Source organism: Triturus cristatus, chromosome 4_2 (assembly GCF_964204655.1).
Source record: "Triturus cristatus chromosome 4_2, aTriCri1.1, whole genome shotgun sequence".
Lineage (NCBI taxonomy): Eukaryota > Metazoa > Chordata > Amphibia > Caudata > Salamandridae > Triturus > Triturus cristatus.
Genome location: NC_140586.1, coordinates 268,832,322 through 268,854,763, shown reverse-complemented (window position 1 = coordinate 268,854,763; position 22,442 = coordinate 268,832,322). Strand labels below are relative to the sequence as shown.

The 22,442-nt window shown below is 47.7% G+C and overlaps 1 protein-coding gene across 1 annotated transcript in view; it reads left to right on the top strand.

The window, feature by feature from the left end:
* The window catches only part of LOC146833610 (cytochrome P450 2D15-like), a 363,035-nt gene that overhangs the window by 319,695 nt on the left and 20,898 nt on the right, over positions 1-22,442 (top strand). Inside the window, exon 7 of the mRNA XM_085601486.1 lies at positions 18,966-19,153. Within this exon, the coding sequence (XP_085457612.1) occupies positions 18,966-19,153 (188 nt within the window). The remainder of the gene's footprint in view (positions 1-18,965; positions 19,154-22,442) is intronic.

Genomic DNA, 22,442 nt, shown 5'->3' with positions numbered 1-22,442 from the left:
AAAAAGAACAACATGCATCTCAGTTTCACAAATATCGATACAAGCGGGACACATGCTTGAACGATCAGATGCACTAGACCATCTACATGTAAAAGCCCTCAAAGGTAACGAACTATAACGAAACTGGATGTAAAGTTTCTTTGCCAGGGGGGGTTGGATAACATCCAGGAAGGTTTCATACTGGGGGCTGGACTTAATGTCCAAAAAGGTGTCTGTAAGCCTACCCAGAGAAGAATGTAATAGCGTTTCCTTCCGATAGAGACACAAAGCCTCACTCAAAGATTTCTTGGATAATGTACAGCTTGTCTCTTCCGGGGCGGACCAAAGGTCCCCCTTCCCTATGGCATAGCACAGGGTCTTAACGTAGGTTAGCCAAGGAATCTTTTCCAATTTCCCCCTACCCAATATATCGGCCAGGTCAAGCCTATAGCTTGCAAGCTCAGGTGTTGACCATAGTCGTCTCCAAAACAGGAGAGGGCGATTCAGGGCAATTTCATCTATAGGGACTAAGCCTAAGTCCAATCTCAAGGGGATTAGGGGGGTACTTGCAGGTAATTTCAACAGACGCCTAATAGAAGAATTCTCAATTACCGCTAAAGAAGCAGGAATGGAATACCCCCAAAGCTCAGCGCCATATAGCGCGCCCCCTCTTGCTTGGGATTTATAGATTTCCATAGGGGGGCCCAAAGGTTTGGAAGAGGTGTTATTAAAAACCTTCAGTAAACCCCCCACTGATTGAGCTAGCTTCAGGTTTGCCTTTGCCATATGAGACCCCCATTTCATTTTATCATTGAGGGTCACCCCTAGATAGTCAAAGGTGGCAACCCTATCTAGTTCTACATCTCCCATCTTAGGGTGGGGACAGTTGATTAACTTGGAACTGAAAACCATGAATTTTGTTTTGGATAGGTTCAGTTCCAAATCCCTTTTTTCGCAGAAAGAGCAAAAAGCCTCCAATGTACGCTGGACGCCCATGAAAGATTTGGATAGCAAGAGCGTGTCATCCGCGAACATAAGGGCCGGTATCATACGCCCCGCGAGGATCGGAGAATCCAAATTAGCGGAGCGCAGGAGATGCTCAATCATCCCATTAATAAAAAGGGAGAAAAGGGTGGGGGCCAGGACACAGCCCTGCCGCACACCCTTTTCCACCGGGAATGGCCCTGAAATTTCCCCACATCTCCCAAATCTCACCCTTGCATAAGTGCCTTGATGTAGGCGTTTGAATAAATGACAAAGGTAGGGGGGAACACCCATCTCTAATAGCAAAAACCACAATTTTTCCCTTTGGACCGTATCAAATGCGGACCGAAGGTCCACAAAAATCAAATAAAGATTACCAGCTCCCATACTGACTGTCTTCCAATAGATCAACTGAAGCCTAAACAGTTGGTCAATGGTAGAAACCTTTGCTCGAAACCCTGCCTGGAGCGAGGTTAAGATTTGGTGGTCCTCCATCCAGGACTGCAACCTTGTTAAAAGGACTCGAGCAAACAGCTTCTGTAAGACGTCAATCAAACTAATGGGGCGGTAGTTGGCTGGGTCGAGGGGAGAGGATTTTTTATGTATGGGTATAATTTCTGCTCCCAACCAGGTATCCGGGATCTCAAGGCCCTGCAAAATGGCATTAAAGTATACCAGAATGTAAGGGGCCCAAATATTTGGTTCACTTCTAAACAGATCACCGGGAATCCTGTCAAGCCCCGGAGCCTTCCCCACAGCTAGGGTACTAAGAGCCAACTCTATTTCTGAGAGGGAGAAAGTACGACTCACAGAGTCTTCTTGGTCTTTCTGATTCAATGGAATCGCGTTGGGCGGGGTTAACAGATCAGATCCTCCCCGAGGGTCACTTAAAGAATATAGAGGTTTGAAATGGGCGAGCCAGACCTCCTCACTGAGGTTAGGAATGATAGCGGGACTGCAAGCTACTGTACCAGTTCGAACAATGTTCCAGAAGGCCCTCGGGTCATGAACTGCTAGTGCTTGTTTCATGTTTTGCCACCTAAGCTCCTCCCACTCCGATTTTGCCTCCTTAATCAAATTTTTATAAAAGGCCCTTGCGACCTGGATACTCGACAGTGTGCCATTTTTTACCTCCTTAATCAGGGCAGTCTTGGCCAGTCTGCAGGAACTATTGTACCAATGCTCAGGCCTTGGGGCCCGTGGCCTTGAAACAGAGGTACTATAGAAAAAACCAGCCAGGCCACCGAGAAGTTCCTTATGGATGTTTTGGAAAACAAGGAGATGGTTCTGTTCAATATCCCCGTTAGAACTCAATAGGAGGGAAACTGCCTCCAGGGAACGAGTGACACTACTATATAAAGCTGCAAGCTTTATTTCATCGGTCACAACCCTTGCCCACCTAATCCGTCTGCCTCCTGCAGCTAGAACCAAGTTCTCACTATTGTGTGGCGACTGGCCATATGAGCCTGCACTACCACCAAGGTTACTTATCAACTCTAGTGACAGTAAGTTATGGTCACTATCGACCCGCGGAATAACAGAAAATGTTGCTAAATAGCCCCAAAATTCCACGTTCACCAAGATATAGTCGATGGTCGAGCAACTCCCGGGTCTATTGAAAGTAAAAGCTCCCGGTACATCAGGACACAGTCTACCATTACAAGCCCTCAAGGAATGTGCGATGGCTAACTTATTGATCTCGAGGGCTAGGGGGAGGAGACGCTTGGCCGGGTAGATGGTGGGGACAGGGATTTTATAGTTTTCGTCCTCATCACAGGTAAGGGGAGGGATCCCGAGGAGAGGCTCGTAGTGGCAGTTGAAATCAGCACCTAGTAGTTTGTGCGACGCAGGAGGAAGGGAGTATAGTACCTCGTCCAAAGCTCCCAGAATCGACAACCCCAACTGTGCCGGACATGGGCGTAAATAAACGTTTAGGACAACCAGCGAATATTCGGCAGGGAAGGTAAGTAGCAGGCACAAAATATCGGAGGATTTTGTATCAATTGATTTTACAGAGCAACCTAGATGGGTTGCAACCCAGATAACTAGCCCCCCCGATGGTCTTCCCCTAGCGCCTTGAACCGCGGGAATAGAAAAAGTTGCGTAGCCCACCCTCACTGGACTGTACCGGAGCCAAGTTTCTTGAAATAGACAAATATCAAATTTGTCCATTAGCTCTCCCCACTCAGGGTCAGAGAGTTTGGTCTCCAGTCCAGCCACATTCCAGGACCCTACTAGTGGTTTACGCGAGGGTGTGGAACAAGGACTGGTCTCCAAGTGGGGAGAAGTAGGCGACTCATGCGAGGCAGTATGTACAGGGGGACCCAGCTCAGGGTATCCTTCCACAGGGCTATTGTTCAGATGGGAAAGGGGAAGGGGAGTGTGTCCACTCCCAGTGCCCGATGCGGTCAAGGAAGAATCCATCACCACACCATGAACCTCTCTACCAAAGTTCCCCTCAAAGCACAAGTGCCTGCCCTTGGTGTTCCTTCCGGATGATGGTCAATCCACAGAACTAAGCACATCAAAACGGTTGGCAACCGGGATATTGAAATAAAAATTATGAGAGGGATGGTGGGGGTATGAAGGTCCTACAGGGTTCAGAACATTGGGATGAGAATAAAAATACCCCAAATGGAAAGTATCAATAGAACCTAGTTTGATCTTCCCACCCAAATCCAGTATATGTCCCACTACTCTGGGGTCCCTAAAATTAATCAAGACACAATCCCCACTAATGTCCTTTGGGCGGGTCCCTAGCCAACTAACCCTACGAACAAACAAAATCTCCCCTTTGCCAGCACCATTCAGTGGTCTATTTTTGGACAGCCAATGTGTGACTTTATTTTTTAATTCATAGTAAGTTTCCCCCTTAGTGCTAGGTAAAGGAGGAACTCCTGTGAGCACAATCACATACGGGGCAGACTCGGGGGGGAGCTGTACGAATGGCAGAGAATTAACCAAATTCTGAGAGGCTGAGTTCCCTCCCATGGTAGAAAGAAGCCTACCCCCACCAGAACCCCGTGGGCTATGTTCCTTATTGCTCTGTGGCTGATCACAAGCTGATGAAACAATAGAGGCTCGGGGAGCATTCAAGGGTGTGGGGGGACCAACAGAAGGAGAAGGGACAGTTGGTGGAGCCAAAGGAGGCTGGGGTAAAATAGAGGAAGTAGGAAGCGAGCAAGAACTAGGCTGACCCTGGGGAACAGGATTATTACTCTTAGCTTGGGTGATACTACCTACCGTACCACGAGAGGTAAGCAATGGATCAAAATATGACTGCTGTGACCCTATACCTTTGGTATTAATAAGAGATACCAACCTGTCTATTTTAGATGACAGGGTTTTTAGGAGAAGGTTTAGGGAGTGATCAATATGCGATTGTAGATCTAGTAGTAGGTTAGAAGCCCAAACCGGTGGGTTAGTAGTAGGAGGGTGTTGAATCTGGTCTGGAGAGGCAAGCCCAGGAGCAAGAGGGGCAGAATTGAAGGTCCTTTGTTTTGTTTTCTGTTTTGTTTTCTGCTTATTTTTCTTTGGCTTTACCCGTTTCTTGGGGGCCACTATAGAAACAAAAGAGGACGATAATGGGCCGACTTCCGTGCGCTCAGGCTCATCTAAAATCACCTGCGCACAGGGTAAATGGGTAAAGGATGGGAGCATGGATGTCATAGCTTCCATATCCACCTGATATGTGGACATATCAGCCGAGCCGTCATGTGGGGGTACCATAGTAGATGCAGGAGTAATGGACAGCCGTCTTTCCGTATTTTCAATTGCTGTAGCAACCACCCCAATTGTTTTCTGCAACATTTTATCTATCGCTTTCAAACTTGGCAGCGGTGGATTCGAGTTAGCTAATTGCCTAGTCATAGGACGACTCGAAGAGGGTTTAGTATGTTTCCCCATTACTCAGTTGGGGACTAGCAGACTGATGCAGTACTGGAAGAAACCCCTGTAGGCACAATAGCTAATTACTAAAAAAGCGAGAATAAAAAAAAATAAAACAACACGCTATGTAGGCTTATGACTGTATACTATATAGCAATTAAAACACTACTCATTATTAATGAGATATTAAAGTCCAAACTAACCCAGAGTCCACAGCCAAGAGGTGTTGCCCAGCCCGGCCTCCTTCGGCCCCGGACGGCCACAGACGGTCCCGCCCTTGTCCCGGGCTTCTCCCGGCGCCGCCCGCGCGCGTCCGCGAGGCGGAGGGAGTTGCCTCCCTTAGTACGCCTCCAGGCGCGGGAACCGGTTGGTGGGCGGGGATGCAGGGCTTGCTGGGGGATGTAGTCCAGCCCTCTTCACGGCCGCGCAGCGGCAGCGGCACGGCGGCGGGGGCAGCCCAGACACAGCACTCCACACTCTCCGGACGAGCAACGAGACAGGCAGGACAACAAGGTGGCGACAGGCGCAAGGGAATCCTCCCCAGCAGGACCTCGCAGCAGGCAAGTAGCGGCAAGCGCAAGGAATCCTTCCCAGCAGGACCTCGCAGCAGGCAAGTGTTTCCCGCTCCCCGAAGGGAGCTGCCTCCCTTAGTACGTCTCCAGGCGCGGGAACCGGTTGGTGGGCGGGGATGCAGGGCTTGCTGGGGGATGTAGTCCAGCCCTCTTCACGGCCGCGCAGCGGCAGCGGCATGGCGGCGGGGGCAGCCCAGACACAGCACTCCACACTCTCCGGACGAGCAACGAGACAGGCAGGACAACAAGGTGGCGACAGGCGCAAGGGAATCCTCCCCAGCAGGACCTCGCAGCAGGCAAGTAGCGGCAAGCGCAAGGAATCCTTCCCAGCAGGACCTCGCAGCAGGCAAGTGTTTCCCGCTCCCCGAAGGGAGCTGCCTCCCTTAGTACGCCTCCAGGCGCGGGAACCGGTTGGTGGGCGGGGATGCAGGGCTTGCTGGGGGATGTAGTCCAGCCCTCTTCACGGCCGCGCAGCGGCAGCGGCACGGCGGCGGGGGCAGCCCAGACACAGCACTCCACACTCTCCGGACGAGCAACGAGACAGACAGGACAACAAGGTGGCGACAGGCGCAAGGGAATCCTCCCCAGCAGGACCTTGCAGCAGGCAAGTAGCGGCAAGCGCAAGGAATCCTTCCCAGCAGGACCTCGCAGCAGGCAAGTGTTTCCCGCTCCCCGAAGGGAGCTGCCTCCCTTAGTACGCCTCCAGGCGCGGGAACCGGTTGGTGGGCGGGGATGCAGGGCTTGCTGGGGGATGTAGTCCAGCCCTCTTCACGGCCGCGCAGCGGCAGCGGCACGGCGGCGGGGGCAGCCCAGACACAGCACTCCACACTCTCCGGACGAGCAACGAGACAGGCAGGACAACAAGGTGGCGACAGGCGCAAGGGAATCCTCCCCAGCAGGACCTCGCAGCAGGCAAGTAGCGGCAAGCGCAAGGAATCCTTCCCAGCAGGACCTCGCAGCAGGCAAGTGTTTCCCGCTCCCCGAAGGGAGCTGCCTCCCTTAGTACGCCTCCAGGCGCGGGAACCGGTTGGTGGGCGGGGATGCAGGGCTTGCTGGGGGATGTAGTCCAGCCCTCTTCACGGCCGCGCAGCGGCAGCGGCACGGCGGCGGGGGCAGCCCAGACACAGCACTCCACACTCTCCGGACGAGCAACGAGACAGGCAGGACAACAAGGTGGCGACAGGCGCAAGGGAATCCTCCCCAGCAGGACCTCGCAGCAGGCAAGTAGCGGCAAGCGCAAGGAATCCTTCCCAGGAGGACCTCGCAGCAGGCAAGTGTTTCCCGCTCCCCGAAGGGAGCTGCCTCCCTTAGTACGCCTCCAGGCGCGGGAACCGGTTGGTGGGCGGGGATGCAGGGCTTGCTGGGGGATGTAGTCCAGCCCTCTTCACGGCCGCGCAGCGGCACGGCGGCGGGGGCAGCCCAGACACAGCACTCCACACTCTCCGGACGAGCAACGAGACAGGCAGGACAACAAGGTGGCGACAGGCGCAAGGGAATCCTCCCCAGCAGGACCTCGCAGCAGGCAAGTAGCGGCAAGCGCAAGGAATCCTTCCCAGCAGGACCTCGCAGCAGGCAAGTGTTTCCCGCTCCCCGAAGGGAGCTGCCTCCCTTAGTACGCCTCCAGGCGCGGGAACCGGTTGGTGGGCGGGGATGCAGGGCTTGCTGGGGGATGTAGTCCAGCCCTCTTCACGGCCGCGCAGCGGCAGCGGCACGGCGGCGGGGGCAGCCCAGACACAGCGCTCCACACTCTCCGGACGAGCAACGAGACAGGCAGGACAACAAGGTGGCGACAGGCGCAAGGGAATCCTCCCCAGCAGGACCTCGCAGCAGGCAAGTAGCGGCAAGCGCAGGGAATCCTTCCCAGCAGGACCTCGCAGCAGGCAAGTGTTTCCCGCTCCCCGAAGGGAGCTGCCTCCCTTAGTACGCCTCCAGGCGCGGGAACCGGTTGGTGGGCGGGGATGCAGGGCTTGCTGGGGGATGTAGTCCAGCCCTCTTCACGGCCGCGCAGCGGCAGCGGCACGGCGGCGGGGGCAGCCCAGACACAGCACTCCACACTCTCCGGACGAGCAACGAGACAGGCAGGACAACAAGGTGGCGACAGGCGCAAGGGAATCCTCCCCAGCAGGACCTCGCAGCAGGCAAGTAGCGGCAAGCGCAAGGAATCCTTCCCAGCAGGACCTCGCAGCAGGCAAGTGTTTCCCGCTCCCCGAAGGGAGCTGCCTCCCTTAGTACGCCTCCAGGCGCGGGAACCGGTTGGTGGGCGGGGATGCAGGGCTTGCTGGGGGATGTAGTCCAGCCCTCTTCACGGCCGCGCAGCGGCAGCGGCACGGCGGCGGGGGCAGCCCAGACACAGCACTCCACACTCTCCGGACGAGCAACGAGACAGGCAGGACAACAAGGTGGCGACAGGCGCAAGGGAATCCTCCCCAGCAGGACCTCGCAGCAGGCAAGTAGCGGCAAGCGCAAGGAATCCTTCCCAGCAGGACCTCGCAGCAGGCAAGTGTTTCCCGCTCCCCGAAGGGAGCTGCCTCCCTTAGTACGCCTGCAGGCGCGAGAACCGGTTGGTGGGCGGGGATGCAGGGCTTGCTGGGGGATGTAGTCCAGCCCTCTTCACGGCCGCGCAGCGGCAGCGGCACGGCGGCGGGGGCAGCCAAGACACAGCACTCCACACTCTCCGGACGAGCAACGAGACAGGCAGGACAACAAGGTGGCGACAGGCGCAAGGGAATCCTCCCCAGCAGGACCTCGCAGCAGGCAAGTAGCGGCAAGCGCAAGGAATCCTTCCCAGCAGGACCTCGCAGCAGGCAAGTGTTTCCCGCTCCCCGAAGGGAGCTGCCTCCCTTAGTACGCCTCCAGGCGCGGGAACCGGTTGGTGGGCGGGGATGCAGGGCTTGCTGGGGGATGTAGTCCAGCCCTCTTCACGGCCGCGCAGCGGCAGCGGCACGGCGGCGGGGGCAGCCCAGACACAGCACTCCACACTCTCCGGACGAGCAACGAGACAGGCAGGACAACAAGGTGGCGACAGGCGCAAGGGAATCCTCCCCAGCAGGACCTCGCAGCAGGCAAGTAGCGGCAAGCGCAAGGAATCCTTCCCAGCAGGACCTCGCAGCATGCAAGTGTTTCCCGCTCCCCGAAGGGAGCTGCCTCCCTTAGTACGCCTCCAGGCGCGGGAACCGGTTGGTGGGCGGGGATGCAGGGCTTGCTGGGGGATGTAGTCCAGCCCTCTTCACGGCCGCGCAGCGGCAGCGGCACGGCGGCGGGGGCAGCCCAGACACAGCACTCCACACTCTCCGGACGAGCAACGAGACAGGCAGGACAACAAGGTGGCGACAGGCGCAAGGGAATCCTCCCCAGCAGGACCTCGCAGCAGGCAAGTAGCAGCAAGCGCAAGGAATCCTTCCCAGCAGGACCTCGCAGCAGGCAAGTGTTTCCCGCTCCCCGAAGGGAGCTGCCTCCCTTAGTACGCCTCCAGGCGCGGGAACCGGTTGGTGGGCGGGGATGCAGGGCTTGCTGGGGGATGTAGTCCAGCCCTCTTCACGGCCGCGCAGCGGCAGCGGCATGGCGGCGGGGGCAGCCCAGACACAGCACTCCACACTCTCCGGACGAGCAACGAGACAGGCAGGACAACAAGGTGGCGACAGGCGCAAGGGAATCCTCCCCAGCAGGACCTCGCAGCAGGCAAGTAGCGGCAAGCGCAAGGAATCCTTCCCAGCAGGACCTCGCAGCAGGCAAGTGTTTCCCCATCTGGCCTCTTTCTTGGCCAAGATGTCGTCAATATTATATTTTTCACCTATCACCTTCTCCAACACTGTCCATTTCAGATTCCTGAAATTGTGTTTTGATTCCCAGAAGTGTTGGACCAGGCGTGTAGTCAGCTTCCCTGCTTTCAAGGTGCTTAGATGTTCTTGTATCCGCACCTTGACTTTGAGTGAAGTGAGGGATATGTAATACACACGTGATCCTGTAGATCACATGTGTGGAGTTGCAATTACTGAACTTGTTGAGGTACCAAGTTCTTCCACTTACAAGCTGCACGCTCTTCGACATTTCAGTTAAATCACATACAGAGCAACCGCCACAACCATAATGTCCTGTTGGAACGCCCGACTCCTTCTTCCATTCCATTGGGCGTGTGTGGACCAATCTGTCTTTTAGATTGGGAGATCTCCTGAAGGCAAATCTAGGGGATAGCATCTTCTTTCCCCCAGTGTCCAACAGCGACCAGTGTTTCCGTATTATCTGTCTAATTTTCGTAGACAGTGGGTCAAAAGTTGTTCCTACTGGAAGACACTGGTCTTTTTGTTTAACAGACCTCTCTATTAGTGCTTCACGAGGGGTATTCAGGGCGTGCTTCCTGGCCCTCTTAACCACTTTGTTATGATACCCCCTGTTCGTCAATTTTGACACCAGATCTTCAGATTGTTCCATAAAGACTCCCGTCGAGGAGCAAATACTGCGATACCTCAAGAATTGTCCCGCCGGCAAGTTATCGCGAAGTGCTCTGGGGTGAAAAGAGCAGTACTGCAATAGAGAGTTCCTATCAGTGTGTTTCTGATAGACTGACGTCGTCAGTCCATTGCCCTCAGCCAGTATGTCTACATCCAGGTACACCGCCGAGTCCTTGCTGATTATCCAAGTAAATCACAAACGGTCATCTTGTACATTCAGCCATGATAAAAATTCCAGTAGCTGGTCCTCTGATCCAATCAGATACTGAGGACATCATCAATAAACCTCTTCCAGAAAAAGATATTCTCCTGGAAGGGGTTGGAGACGTGGTAGACCACATTCTCCTTGAACTGGCCCACATAAATGACCCCATTGATGTTCCCGGCACCTAGTCAAAGCAAGTTCAATGCATTGCAGCACAAACAATTGGGGGACATCATAAAACCATTCCAATGACCCAAGAGCACGCGCTGCTGCCACCAGCGTGGCATCTTGGGGTAAGCTGGTATATAAAGACTCAATGTCTATTGTTACCAGCAATTGTCTTGATGGATCATATTCAACTGTATTCAGGATGTTAAAGACACCGGTAGTGTCCTGCACAAAGGATAGTTGTGTACTCACCGATTCCCTCCCAAAAAAGTCTGCAAACTGGGAATATTGTTGCAATACTGATTGGATCCCGGATACAATTGGGCGGCCTGGTGGCAGGCGCTGGGCTTTGTGGATCTTCGGCAAGATGTAAAACGCCGGCATTCTAGGTCTTAAATTCACAAGGAAATCCGCCTCCCTTTGAGTTATCCCCGAATGGTTTCTGCAGTGGGCAATTCCCAACGACATACAAGTTTTATCGGAATATCTTTCTGGGGTGTACAATGACTTTGCAGACCTGCTCAGCAGTACACATTAGCAAGTCCACTGGTGGGAAGTCCTCCTGTAAGCCCTACTGGCATTGGGGCAACCTGCAAATCAGCCCGGTTACCACTCACTAAAACGTGAAATGCCCAAACATTTCCTCCAGATACCCACTGTACATGGTCAATAGACTATGGATGAATTGATCAATTATCTTAACCTATGCTTTTCCCCTCTCCAACTCCTATTGTAGGTAGTGAGGAAAATGAGACAAACATCCCTCACAATCATCCTGCTGACTCTCACTTGGGCCAGGCAGTTCAGGTACATTATGATACTGGAGATGTCTCTAAGCCTGCAGGAGAAGCTCCAGCTCTAGACGGACCTTCTCACTCAGAGACAGGGTCAGATTAGACGCTCAGACGCCAGATAGCTCAACCTAGTGATCTGCACATGAGGTTGTAGAATTTGGCTACCTAAAACCATCCTCAGGATTACTTGACCATTCTGCAAAAGCATGTAGGCCCACTACATAATCATGCTACACTGCATAGTGGAAGAGATGTGGGCACTACTGCACTTTGAAAGACCAAAATCCATTAAAGCCTATCATCAAGGACATCATCTGCTGTCGTTTACATCTGCAAAATGCAGGCCTTGCCTACATATCAGAACACCCACACCTAGCTGCTGTGGCAGCCTTCATGTAAAACAGGGAAAATCATCCCTATTTAGATCCCATTATTAAAGGCTTTCTTGGAGGGTCTTAAGAGGGTCATACCTCCAGGAACACCTTCTGCCCCTTTGTGGAATGAACAACTCATGAGGCTCATGCGTCCACCGTCTGGACCTTTACACTCATACTCCCTACAGTTCCTGTCCTGGAAGGGGGCCTTCCTGGTGGTTCTTAGTTCCCTCAGATGCATTGGTGAGCTTCAAGCGCTCATCTTACAAGAACCTTTCATTCCGGTTCACAAAGATACGGATGTTGTTTTAACCGATCCTAAATTCCTTCCAGAAGTGATATCTCCTTTTTACCTCAGTTACACTAAGAACTCCCAGTATTCTTTCTGCAACTACATTCAGTAGCTGAAAGAGCTCTACACACCTTAGATGTCAACAGAGCTCTTATGTGTTACATCTTCAAGCCTTGTCGACACACTGGTGACCCTACACCAGGCTGCCATGGCAGTCCATATGCAAAAAAGGTAGCAGTCTTTCCTATTTCAGATTCCAATAGTCATGCCCTTCATGGAGGGTCTTAAGAGGGTCATATCTCCAGGAACACCTCCTATTCCCATGTGGAACCTGATACTCAGGGAACTCATGAAGTCATCCTTTGAACCTTTATACCCCCTACAGTTCCTTACAAGAACCTTTCATTCGGGGTCACAGAGATAGTTTTGTTCCTAGAGCCAATACTAAATTCCTACCAAAGGAGGTGTTACCTTTTCACTTAAATCAGACTATAGAGTGTCCAGTCTTCTTCATGGAGCCTGATTTAGTAGCAGAAAGAGCTCTAAGCATGATAGATGTCAAAGAACTCTTACATATTACATCAATAGGACCACGCACTTTCACGAGTTTGACCAGCTCTTTGTAGCCCTTGGCAAGCCTCACAAGGGTCATCCCATCTCCAAAAGATGTATACAAAGCTAGATAGTCAGGTGCTCTGCAACCTACTACCCCAGAGCTAAGAGAGCCCTACCTGTTCCCGCCAGGGCACACTCCCAACTGTAAGACAGGGGCAGTCATGGCTTTCTTAGGTAACATTCCACCAGCTGACATCTGCAGTGCTACCACCTGGTTATCCCCAAAGACTTTTACCAAGAACTACTGTGTGGGACATTGTAGCCTACTAGCAGGGAAAGATGGCTGTGGTGGGCTAGACAGTCTTCATGGATTTTGTTCCAGACGTTTGCATCGTCCACACGCTAGCAATTGCTTATGGAGCTTAATTGTTTACAGTTGATGCAGAGCATGTGTATCTAAAGCCACACATGCTACGAATATAAAATGTTGCTTACTCTGTAAGCATCTGTTCATAGCATGTCGTGCTGTAGATTTTCTTTTGCTACATAGTTGCCTCTACACAATATGCATGGTGCCCCATGCTAAACGTACCCAACATTCCATACACATTCCCACCCTCTGTGTGAAAAACAATCTAACGTGGAGTCCACTTAGAAAGGAGTGACAGCACACCGTGTGACCTGAAAGAGTTATTGAAGAAAAACAACAATCAATGGCAAGAGTATGGATAGCCTGAGAATCTGCAGCAGTAGAGGATACAAACACTTGCTCACAAGGTAAGTAATATTTTACTTCATAAGGTCATTTCATTATTTTATTACATATCACAAATGTTAAGCGAAATCACTATTATATATTGGTCTGTAGGCATATCAGGCTATGTTGAGACATACATTCTCCATTTTCATAGGCCTTAGGCTTGTCCTCTCCATACTTTATGGCCGACTTGTGCACACTTGTGTTTACTTGTGTATTGTTGTCCTCGATTTACGACCTCTGTACAAATCGAACCGCAACAAACTTGGAGAAACAGCATCTGCTCTCTTGTGCATATTCATCTGCCAACCGCCACACACTTTGGGGTTATTAAACATTAGCAGATGGCCTGCCAGCCAACCATGTTGGTAGGGGCCCTACTCTGGCCTAGGTGGAGGACTGCACCCAATATTTTGCGCGAGATGGCGGTTAGGGATCTTTAATGAAAGTGCATCAGCCATTGTGGGGTTTGCACTTCCATTCCTGTTGAAATCCTAGCTCTACAATGTTGAAGCACTGCTGAACATTTTCTTTTGATATGCAGCAAGAACCCCAAAAGCAGGGGTTTGTTGTGGCAAAGCAAAAGGCAAATGTTCCTAGTATGCAGGGAGTTTTCTCCCTGCCCGTCATTAACAGTTGAACATTTTCCTTTATTGCATGGTAGGTCCTGAGATGTAAAAGACCGTGATTGTCAACCTTCGCTCATGAGATTTAGGAGACTGCTACTGTGACCGGATGTCTAGTGGTGAATGCACTGCCAGGTTAACTTATTCTGCTTGCAAAGCCAGTTGAGGTTCTGCTATCAAACATCCAGCTATTCCCCACCTCCAAATGGGACCACCAAACTCTAAATGACACTCTTTGTGCTTTGTTCTGTTGTGTCCAAACTCTGCACATCTCTGTGTATTGATAATGGCACCCTGTTTTTGAGTATGTTTATTTCAAGGAGTAACTTGTTCATGTTTCTCAAAGAGCCTAGGAAGGTCGCCAAGAGTACACTTAAGTTTTTGCAACTTCCGCTAGTGACATTTCCAGAAATACTCTGATCCTAGAGCTCTTATCATGATTGTCTTCTTCCTCCATCAAAACCTCTAATATGAAGGGACACTTTACAAAGTATTTTACTCTCTCCCCCCTCTGAATGAACATCCACCTCTCATCCCAAAATATGAAAATAATCATATCCATTCAGACTATATTTATAAAGGCTGCTGTCCTTTGCTTTTTTAGTAATTGTCTTTGTTTTACCTACATGGCAATCAGAACAGAAGAAGAGAGGAGTATTCAATGTGAATAAGATTTAAAATGAGTGTTCTATTCTTCACATTATGCAGTATTGATACTGCCATTCACTATTGTAAAAATGTGTCATATTTTCTCACAATGTTTGAGGACAGAATGGCACATCTACACTTGTGATTCGTTTACCAACCTGAGATTCCCCTGTTGCCAACTCCCCTAATATTTAACACAAATGCAGAAGGCTTTGCATTAGGCAAAACCTGTTACTGCAAATACGTAAAATACAAATACTTTTTGTAAGTTTATTTTAAAAAAACTGAAATTTTAAGGTTGAATCTCTCCCTCAATTCTTTGAATCCCCTATTGGCCATCATACCTTAATCAATACACGTTCTGTTACATTGTGAGCCAGATGTAGGAAGCCAATTTGCGCCCACAGATGCTGAAATTCGCAGAATTTCAGCTTTTGCAATCGCAAATTAGCAGTGTGCAATGTAGCACACAATAGGCCCCTCGCAAAATAAGGAATCGCGTAATTTGCAATTCCCTATTTTGCAATTGCATTTAAGGAATCGCAAATTGTGATTCCTAAAATGAAATGTAAGTAGCACAAATGAAAGTGCAATTTAGCCTTAAGGAATCGCTAATTACCACGAACTTCAAGTTGGTGGTAATTAGCGATTTTCCTTAAAAAAAAACTTTTTTGCTTTTTTAAAAGTGCCATGTGGCTCACTTTCATGCCCTTAGGGCATGTGCCACATGTGCACACATGCATATTTCAGGGGTGCAACAGGGTGTCCCTCTGGAACCCTTGAACCCTTAAAATTGCGAGTACCTATTGGGTACTTGAAAATTGCGGGCACAATTACCATTCATTTCTATGGGCCTCTAGGCCCATAGGAATGAATGGGAAGGTATTCCTAGATTGCAAATCGCAATTTGCAATTCACAATTAAGGAATAGTAAGGAATTGTAAAAAATATTGCGATTCTTACCTACATAGCATTTTGCGAATCCTTAATAGCGATTTCCTAAAAATCGCTATGAAGGAATCGCAAAAATGCATTTACCTCCATCTGGCCCTTAGTCATTAATTGAGTTGACTTTCTTGAGACAACTAAGATTCATTAGTTTTATTACAGGAAAACACAACTGCGGCCACAAAATTAAGATATTATAATACACTAAGCCACCAAAGAAATTGTCAGGTTGTTTATTAAACTCCATGTATTATATTAGCTCTACCTATGTGTGAGTTAATATATTTAATATTTTCCTGCAAAGTGGATGATGCAGTGCTCTTGGGGGCATTACATTGTCAGTTGCAATCCAGAGTTACTAATTAGAGAGGTTCTATATTGCTCTCTTCCACAGTATCAGTGGGTATTCATGCCACTAAAATGCAACCTGCCGGATTTAAACACTTTACACCAATGAGCAGTATAGGTTACAGCTGCCTGATCGTCATGGTGGCATTAAACCATCAAATACATTTCAATAAGTGGTAGATGAACATACGACCCTGCCATGAACCACAGTCCGGAATCTGGGTGGGATGTGAATCAGACACTGAAATGAGAGGGGACGCAATAACAGCAAAAATTAACAAGTAATGAATAGGGGATGTGGGCACATAGAATAAAATAACAAGTGACAGCAACGTGATGGAGAAGCACCAATAACAGGCATCTGACAAGACTATGATATCAAAGTGAGATAAAGTATGACACCATAGCATGAGAACGGGCCAACTAGAATCACGGGCATGGTAAGTTGAGGGGAACAGGCATTCCAACCACTCCAGCTATATTCGAAGAGCTTGGAAAGCAAAACTCTTGTGCACCCACAGTTCTCCATGGGACCGATCCGAATGGAAGCTCGAGTCCATTTTAGGTATAATTTCTTAGCGCTGTACATATAGGCATCAGTTGACATGTGGTGTAAACTTGGGTCAAAATGCAAGAGGTGTACAATGTACACGTGTGTCTGCAGGTCTCGGTAAATACTAGCCCTTTTTCCTCAGTTAAATGCCAGCTGGTTGGACCTCCATAGATTTAAGAGAGTGTGCCTATCAATTACCAGCTGAATAAACATTGGGCAACCCCCGCGCAAAGAGAGGTTGTCACAGGAATCACCATTTATAGGGGCGCATGCAATCAAGCCTAAATTGACCCTAAACACAACCCACACTCAAAAGCCCTCCTTATCAGCAGGCGCTGGGGGATGTTATAGTTAGTTCACCTGTTAACATCCCATAGCTCTGGGACGAGAATTTATCAGGTGCCCATCAAAATCTTAACCCTTTAAAATGGGGCAAGTTATTCAGATTGTTATGCTTTCCACACAAAACAATTCTGCATGTCCTATTATATACTGCATATTTCTTCAGTAGATTTCGGCAGGTTTGACCTGCCAAATCTTACCTGGGAAACATGCAGTCATTTCTGTAAAACTCGTAATTTTGATCCCAGGAGTGTGCACACGGATCCGGAAAGAACTGGCCATTCATAATGAGGATATTAATTTTCCTAAACTCAGCCCCATTATAAACATCCATAAACTCTACTTCATAGCCAGTGCTTAATTTGTATTGAGTGCCGGTGCCCACAACTCTGCTCAGAAAGCCTGCGGCCGGTGCTAGCAGAGAATACCAAGCTGCGTAGTCATGACTCCCTCTCATTCCTCTTTAGACCACTAGCAGACACTCTTCGCCTTTTTGTCTAACTCCTGCAGTCCCTGCTTTCTCCCTTTGTGACGTTTTTTCGTCTTCTTTTCCTCCTCCTTTCTCCTTTGTGTGTTTTACCCTCTCTTGGTCTGGTTAAATGTCAGATGCAGAAAAATAAGTGCTGGTCCTCAACAATGAGGGGCTGTGGGCACAATCAGCAACCACCGGCTCTAATTAACCACTGCAAACCAATTGACCATAAAACCTGCCCACAGCATTAATTTCCCTAAACTGTGCCTAAAGCACATATGTTGCTAAAGCTTTTCAACAAAATAATTGGCCATAAAGCCTGGCTGCACAATAAAAGTGCTAAAGCTTTCCAATGTAATAGACCGAGAATTCTCCCATAAAATTAATTCCCATTAACACAAAACACACGAGAAATATCCTTACATCCTGCACACGTCCTAAAACCTACGCACATACTAAATGTCATTAAAAGGATCCAACATAGTAAAGGTCACTAGAGCCTGCCCATATAATAACTCTTTCATTCCTCTTGCCACATCCCTTTCACACATTATGAAATTCATCTGAACGACCTAGTGATACACCTTTAAACGCAGATCTTGGTTGACCTTCTCTCTTACAGCACCCTATTCTGTCACATCCTGTCAGCCAACTAGAAGAAAAGATGAATATGGCCTCTGTATATCCCACAACACCGCAGACCAAAAGAAGGACTTGGGTCAAGTGGTGTCCCGCTTTGCTGAAAATCATTGGCCCTTCCTCTGCACGTAAAAGTCTACCTTTTCCTAAATTTATGGAGCAATTTCAGAACGTTTCTGAATCTTCCAAGTCAATAGTCAAGTCAATAAGTCTTTATTTCGATTAAATTCATCATAAAAGACATTTGAGTAAAAATTGAGAAATGTTAAAAAAATACTTTCCTATTGAAATCAAACATTAAAACTACACAGTTATAAATAGGATTAAAATCGATACAATAGTGATAAAAAGCTAATAAAAAATAAAACACAGTACATGATTACCATTGTAGCCTTGCTCTTATAATCCAGGCCCAACCTAAGAATTTGGCCACAGCAAATACAATAGGTTCACTCGTGTCATATCTTAATATTCTTAAGGCCACTGACCCCACTCTGATGCCCATATTACGACAAATGGGTTTAAGCCATTTTGCCCGAGGAGTGGCATAAGCTGGGCATTCGAAGAATATATGTCCAACTGTTTCTCTGCGATCAATACACAAATGGCAGAAATCGGTCTCCTCCCCCTTCCAGTTTTTAGTAAATGATCTTGTGGGTAAGGAGCCGACCCTTAACTGATGATAAAGTTTCCTGTCACTGTGCTTGCAGATAACATCCCAATATTCTTCTAATAAAGGGTCACTTTTATACACCAGAAACAAGCCGGTCAGAGAAGTGGCCGAGATTTGACTAAAGTGTTTCTGCTGAATATGAGACCAGTATAAACTTTTAAAAAGTTTTTTCGAGGGGAAGGGATTATTAGCGGGGTCAGACCACAAAATGCCCAGGCCCATGGACTCCAGGAGTACTCTAACTTGCTTAAACCATACCAGGTTACCCGAACCCAAGATAGAGCGGATCTTCCAATTTAGATGTAAACAAATATGGATATAATAAAAGAGAGAATTTGTATGTTAGATTTTTCAAGGTGGGTTGGACTTCAGCTAATGATGAGAACATTTGTACTTTGAATGAGTGATGCAGTGAGTGCAGTCTCAGGACAGCCTGGAGAGAACTATCACATGAAGAACAGTCAATGGCACAGGCAGTATGCCCAAAGATAGTTGGTGAAGCAGAGAATTATCTTTGAATCAGTCCAGGATAATCATAAGAATAATGACCATATTGCTCATGGTGGTTTCACAAAAGTAAGTGGCTAAACATCTTCTTGTATCAGCAAACACATATTTCACCTGATAATGTATAGATTAAATCTATTGAGTACAGATGAGATTCATACATCCTGGCTAAAGTGTTCTTTATTGTGTTCAGGTCAAGTGCACCGGGAAATTGATCAAGTGATTGGACGGAATAGGCGTCCTGCCATGGAGGATCAAGCCAGTATGCCTTTCACTAATGCCGTGATCCTTGAAACCCAACGCTATGGAGATATCCTTCCAGTAGCTTTGCCACATATGGCATACAGAGATACCTGGATCCAAGGCTTTTTTATCCCTAAGGTACTAATCCATTACTTACTTTGTAAAGTTGTTTGATTTTTAAAGTTCACATTTATTTTAAGTTAATCTCTGGCAGTTCAAAGAATACCTTTACAGAGCCAATCCTTTACACAGACACCACTGCAGAGAAGTGTTGTTTCAGATGATAGGTAAACAACTGCAGAAAATGGTTTTGCTGGATAAATGTCCTTTACATGTAAACTACTAAAGTGAAGTTCTTTTACAAATGACAGACAGCTTTAGTGCTTATTGTTGGCTCGCAGAGGAAATATCTCTGGCAACCTGGCGGTATATGTTCCACTGGATTGTACATTTGAGGCCACATTACCAGCTGCTTTTTCACTAACTATGGCTCTTGTTTGCATGGTGAGGGCAGAGGGTGAGCAGGTCTTTGTTGGATTGTGATATAGTCCCTTACTGTGACCACCTTCATCTGGCCCCTGTATACCAGTGCCATGAACCACCATCATGCTTAATGTCATACCTCACAACACGGTCCCCATTCAAGCCTTGACTATATGTGTTGCCTTTTTTAAGTTGTTGCACCCTCCCAGACCACATGTCAGTTCAATGTGGCTTCTGGAATAGCACCTCAAAATTGGGTTACCTTTTGAGGACCCACATTTGAAATATCCCTAATGCCCTAAGATTGTTTCCCTTTACTTAAGGAACATTTTGTGGCCTTCCCATGCAATAATGCCATGTTTTAGCTGAGGGTTTTGTGCACATGTGACTTTTCAAAAATGTAAACAGAAGAGAAGTGGGGAAAAATTGAACTGGGTCGACAGAGGCCAAAGAAAAGAAAGATGCCCGGTTACCTGGAACCGTGGCATACAGCGGACAAACTCGTCTTAACGAACCGTGTGCGCAACATGTAATCTCAGGTTAGTGGTGAGGGGGGGCAGTGTGCGAGTATCACTGTCTTTATTTTGTCTGAAACTCTTATGTTAACTTAAAATTCAAATAAACTATTTCCAAAAATAAACGGGAACAGATCTGCCCCCCTTATTCAGGTTGCTGTTCCTCTTGCATTTTTGATAGTATCACCTTTGCAAGAAAGCAGACCTGATAGCAGAGTTGACGGTGACTCTGCAATCTGGTCTTGTATACCTTTTTGCCCCCACTCCTACCTGAAGGGGGAGACAAAGAGGAGTACAGATTGAAGATCCATGATTTTTGCTAGATTGTCTCATTACCAAACCGTGTTGTTATTATTAAAAAGCTTGTGCAACTTCATTCAGTTCAAGATGATGTAAGCCTAAAAGATGAATTTGCAGAGATTTTACTGAAGGTTACGTGTTAGCACCAGCACTGGAGAACCTATATTTTAATTAAATTTACAATCCTATAAGAGTTACCTACATACAAATCCCGGAGATGTCTGTTTTCCAGTACCAGTGCTTTTTGTATCTGGACCTTTCTTTCCCTAGTTCAGAAACACCTAGTGCATTTTAAAAAGAACACCATGTGACCACAAAAGGCTCCTCATAAATACCATTATTCCAGGGGCGGTAACTGCCAGGTGTGCTAAATACCTATGAGGCCTAGTTTTCTGTTCTCACCAAAAGCCATATGGCTCACACTTTAAAGGGCAGTTTTCCCATGCTGAATATCAGCAGGTTTGCAATGCTGAAATCTACCTGATGAAAAATGAAGGGGTTTCAGTAAATTCTCCTACTTTTGATATATGCAGTACAATAGTTACCACACAATTTGGAAGTGACCGACCAGTCGTAAACATGGCTAATATAGTGTAAGGGAAACAAGTAGGAACAAATTATTTTAAAATCCAATACAATGCAGTTGATGCCAACTGAGCATAAAGGTTAGAAAAGATTAGTCACACTAATGGGTTATATATTACTCTCCGACCCAGGACACAGCTTGAGTTAGAAAGCAACATTGAAAAATACTGATTTCTTAAAAACGATTGAAAATGCACAAACCCTCCCCTTAGCCACGACTCAAAACCTGATAGGTGGTGGCTGCAAAGATTCCATAATAAATTGATTTGATCTCAGTAGATTAGAGCTGAAAGCTATTCCACCGCTCTCAGCTTTTACCAAGGCTAAAAAGTGAAATGTTGGTTGGCCCACCTTCCTCATGAAGAGCAAAACTGAATTATGGAATTAAGAGCAAATTTGCTGAGCATGGAAAGGACAAGAGTCATCTAGATACAGCTAGAGGTGAGAGAATACATCTTAACAGGCACAACAACATGCACAGTGATGAATACAGGCCCCAGCTAGGCCCGCAGGATACAAGGGTTCACTCTCCTGTAATGGAAGCTACAAGGAAGTTGGCACGGAAACTGCAAAGTACAAAGACAAAGTTTATTAACCCTTAAGGGTGGTCCTACAACCTATACAACACTCTTCAGTATTGCATAGAGTAGCACAAAGAACTTGCGTACATGGTCCCCTTTTATACACAACAGAGGGGCTCATAAGTGGGTGGATACAACATGAAGCAAGGAATATTGCCTTTTATGGACATTTTCGATACAGAATCAATATGTGGGCGGAGTTGACACACTCCTTGAGCCCGCGAAAACATGGTCAAGCAGGGACTAACTGATAACAGATGCGGTCAAGTCTGGGCATGCGCCGGACGGACAAACGAACTATTTATAGACTGTTACTAGGCAGATAACGAGAGCAACTGAAACGGAGATAGGACTCTTCTCGTGCTGAGCACGTGGAGACATGACAATACAAAATGGAGTCCGGACATTAGGCAACATAAGAAGAGAGACTCGTTCTAAGAAAGGGGAATTCATGTCTTCAGTGAATGCTTAATCACATCGCTGTTTCAATTTTCAACAGACGACCCTTTCAGCATTTACTGAAGACATCCGGCTTATTGGAATAATCATCATATATGTCAATTTTCATCATCTCTTCCACTTCTTTAGTTAAATGTTTCTGATAAGTGACATTGGCAATAGCTTTCTTATCAGGAATACAGAATGACACACATAGGGAACAGAGCAAAGGACCACATTGGATACAAATACAACAAGAAAACAGAATTACCACGATAATACAAAGACCAGTTAAAACCTTCCATCCCCATGCAGTGATCAATGCCCAAAACCATCCAGAAAAGGTCCAAGTGCCGTTTTCTGTATGAATTTCAGCTGCAATTTTATGCAACCTATTGATAGCATTATAGACTGATGGCGTGTGGTCAGGAATAAACACACAACAACTACTCCCAATAATTTTACATGCTCCACCTCGGTCAGCTAACATAACATCTAACACCATACGATTCTGTAATGCAACAA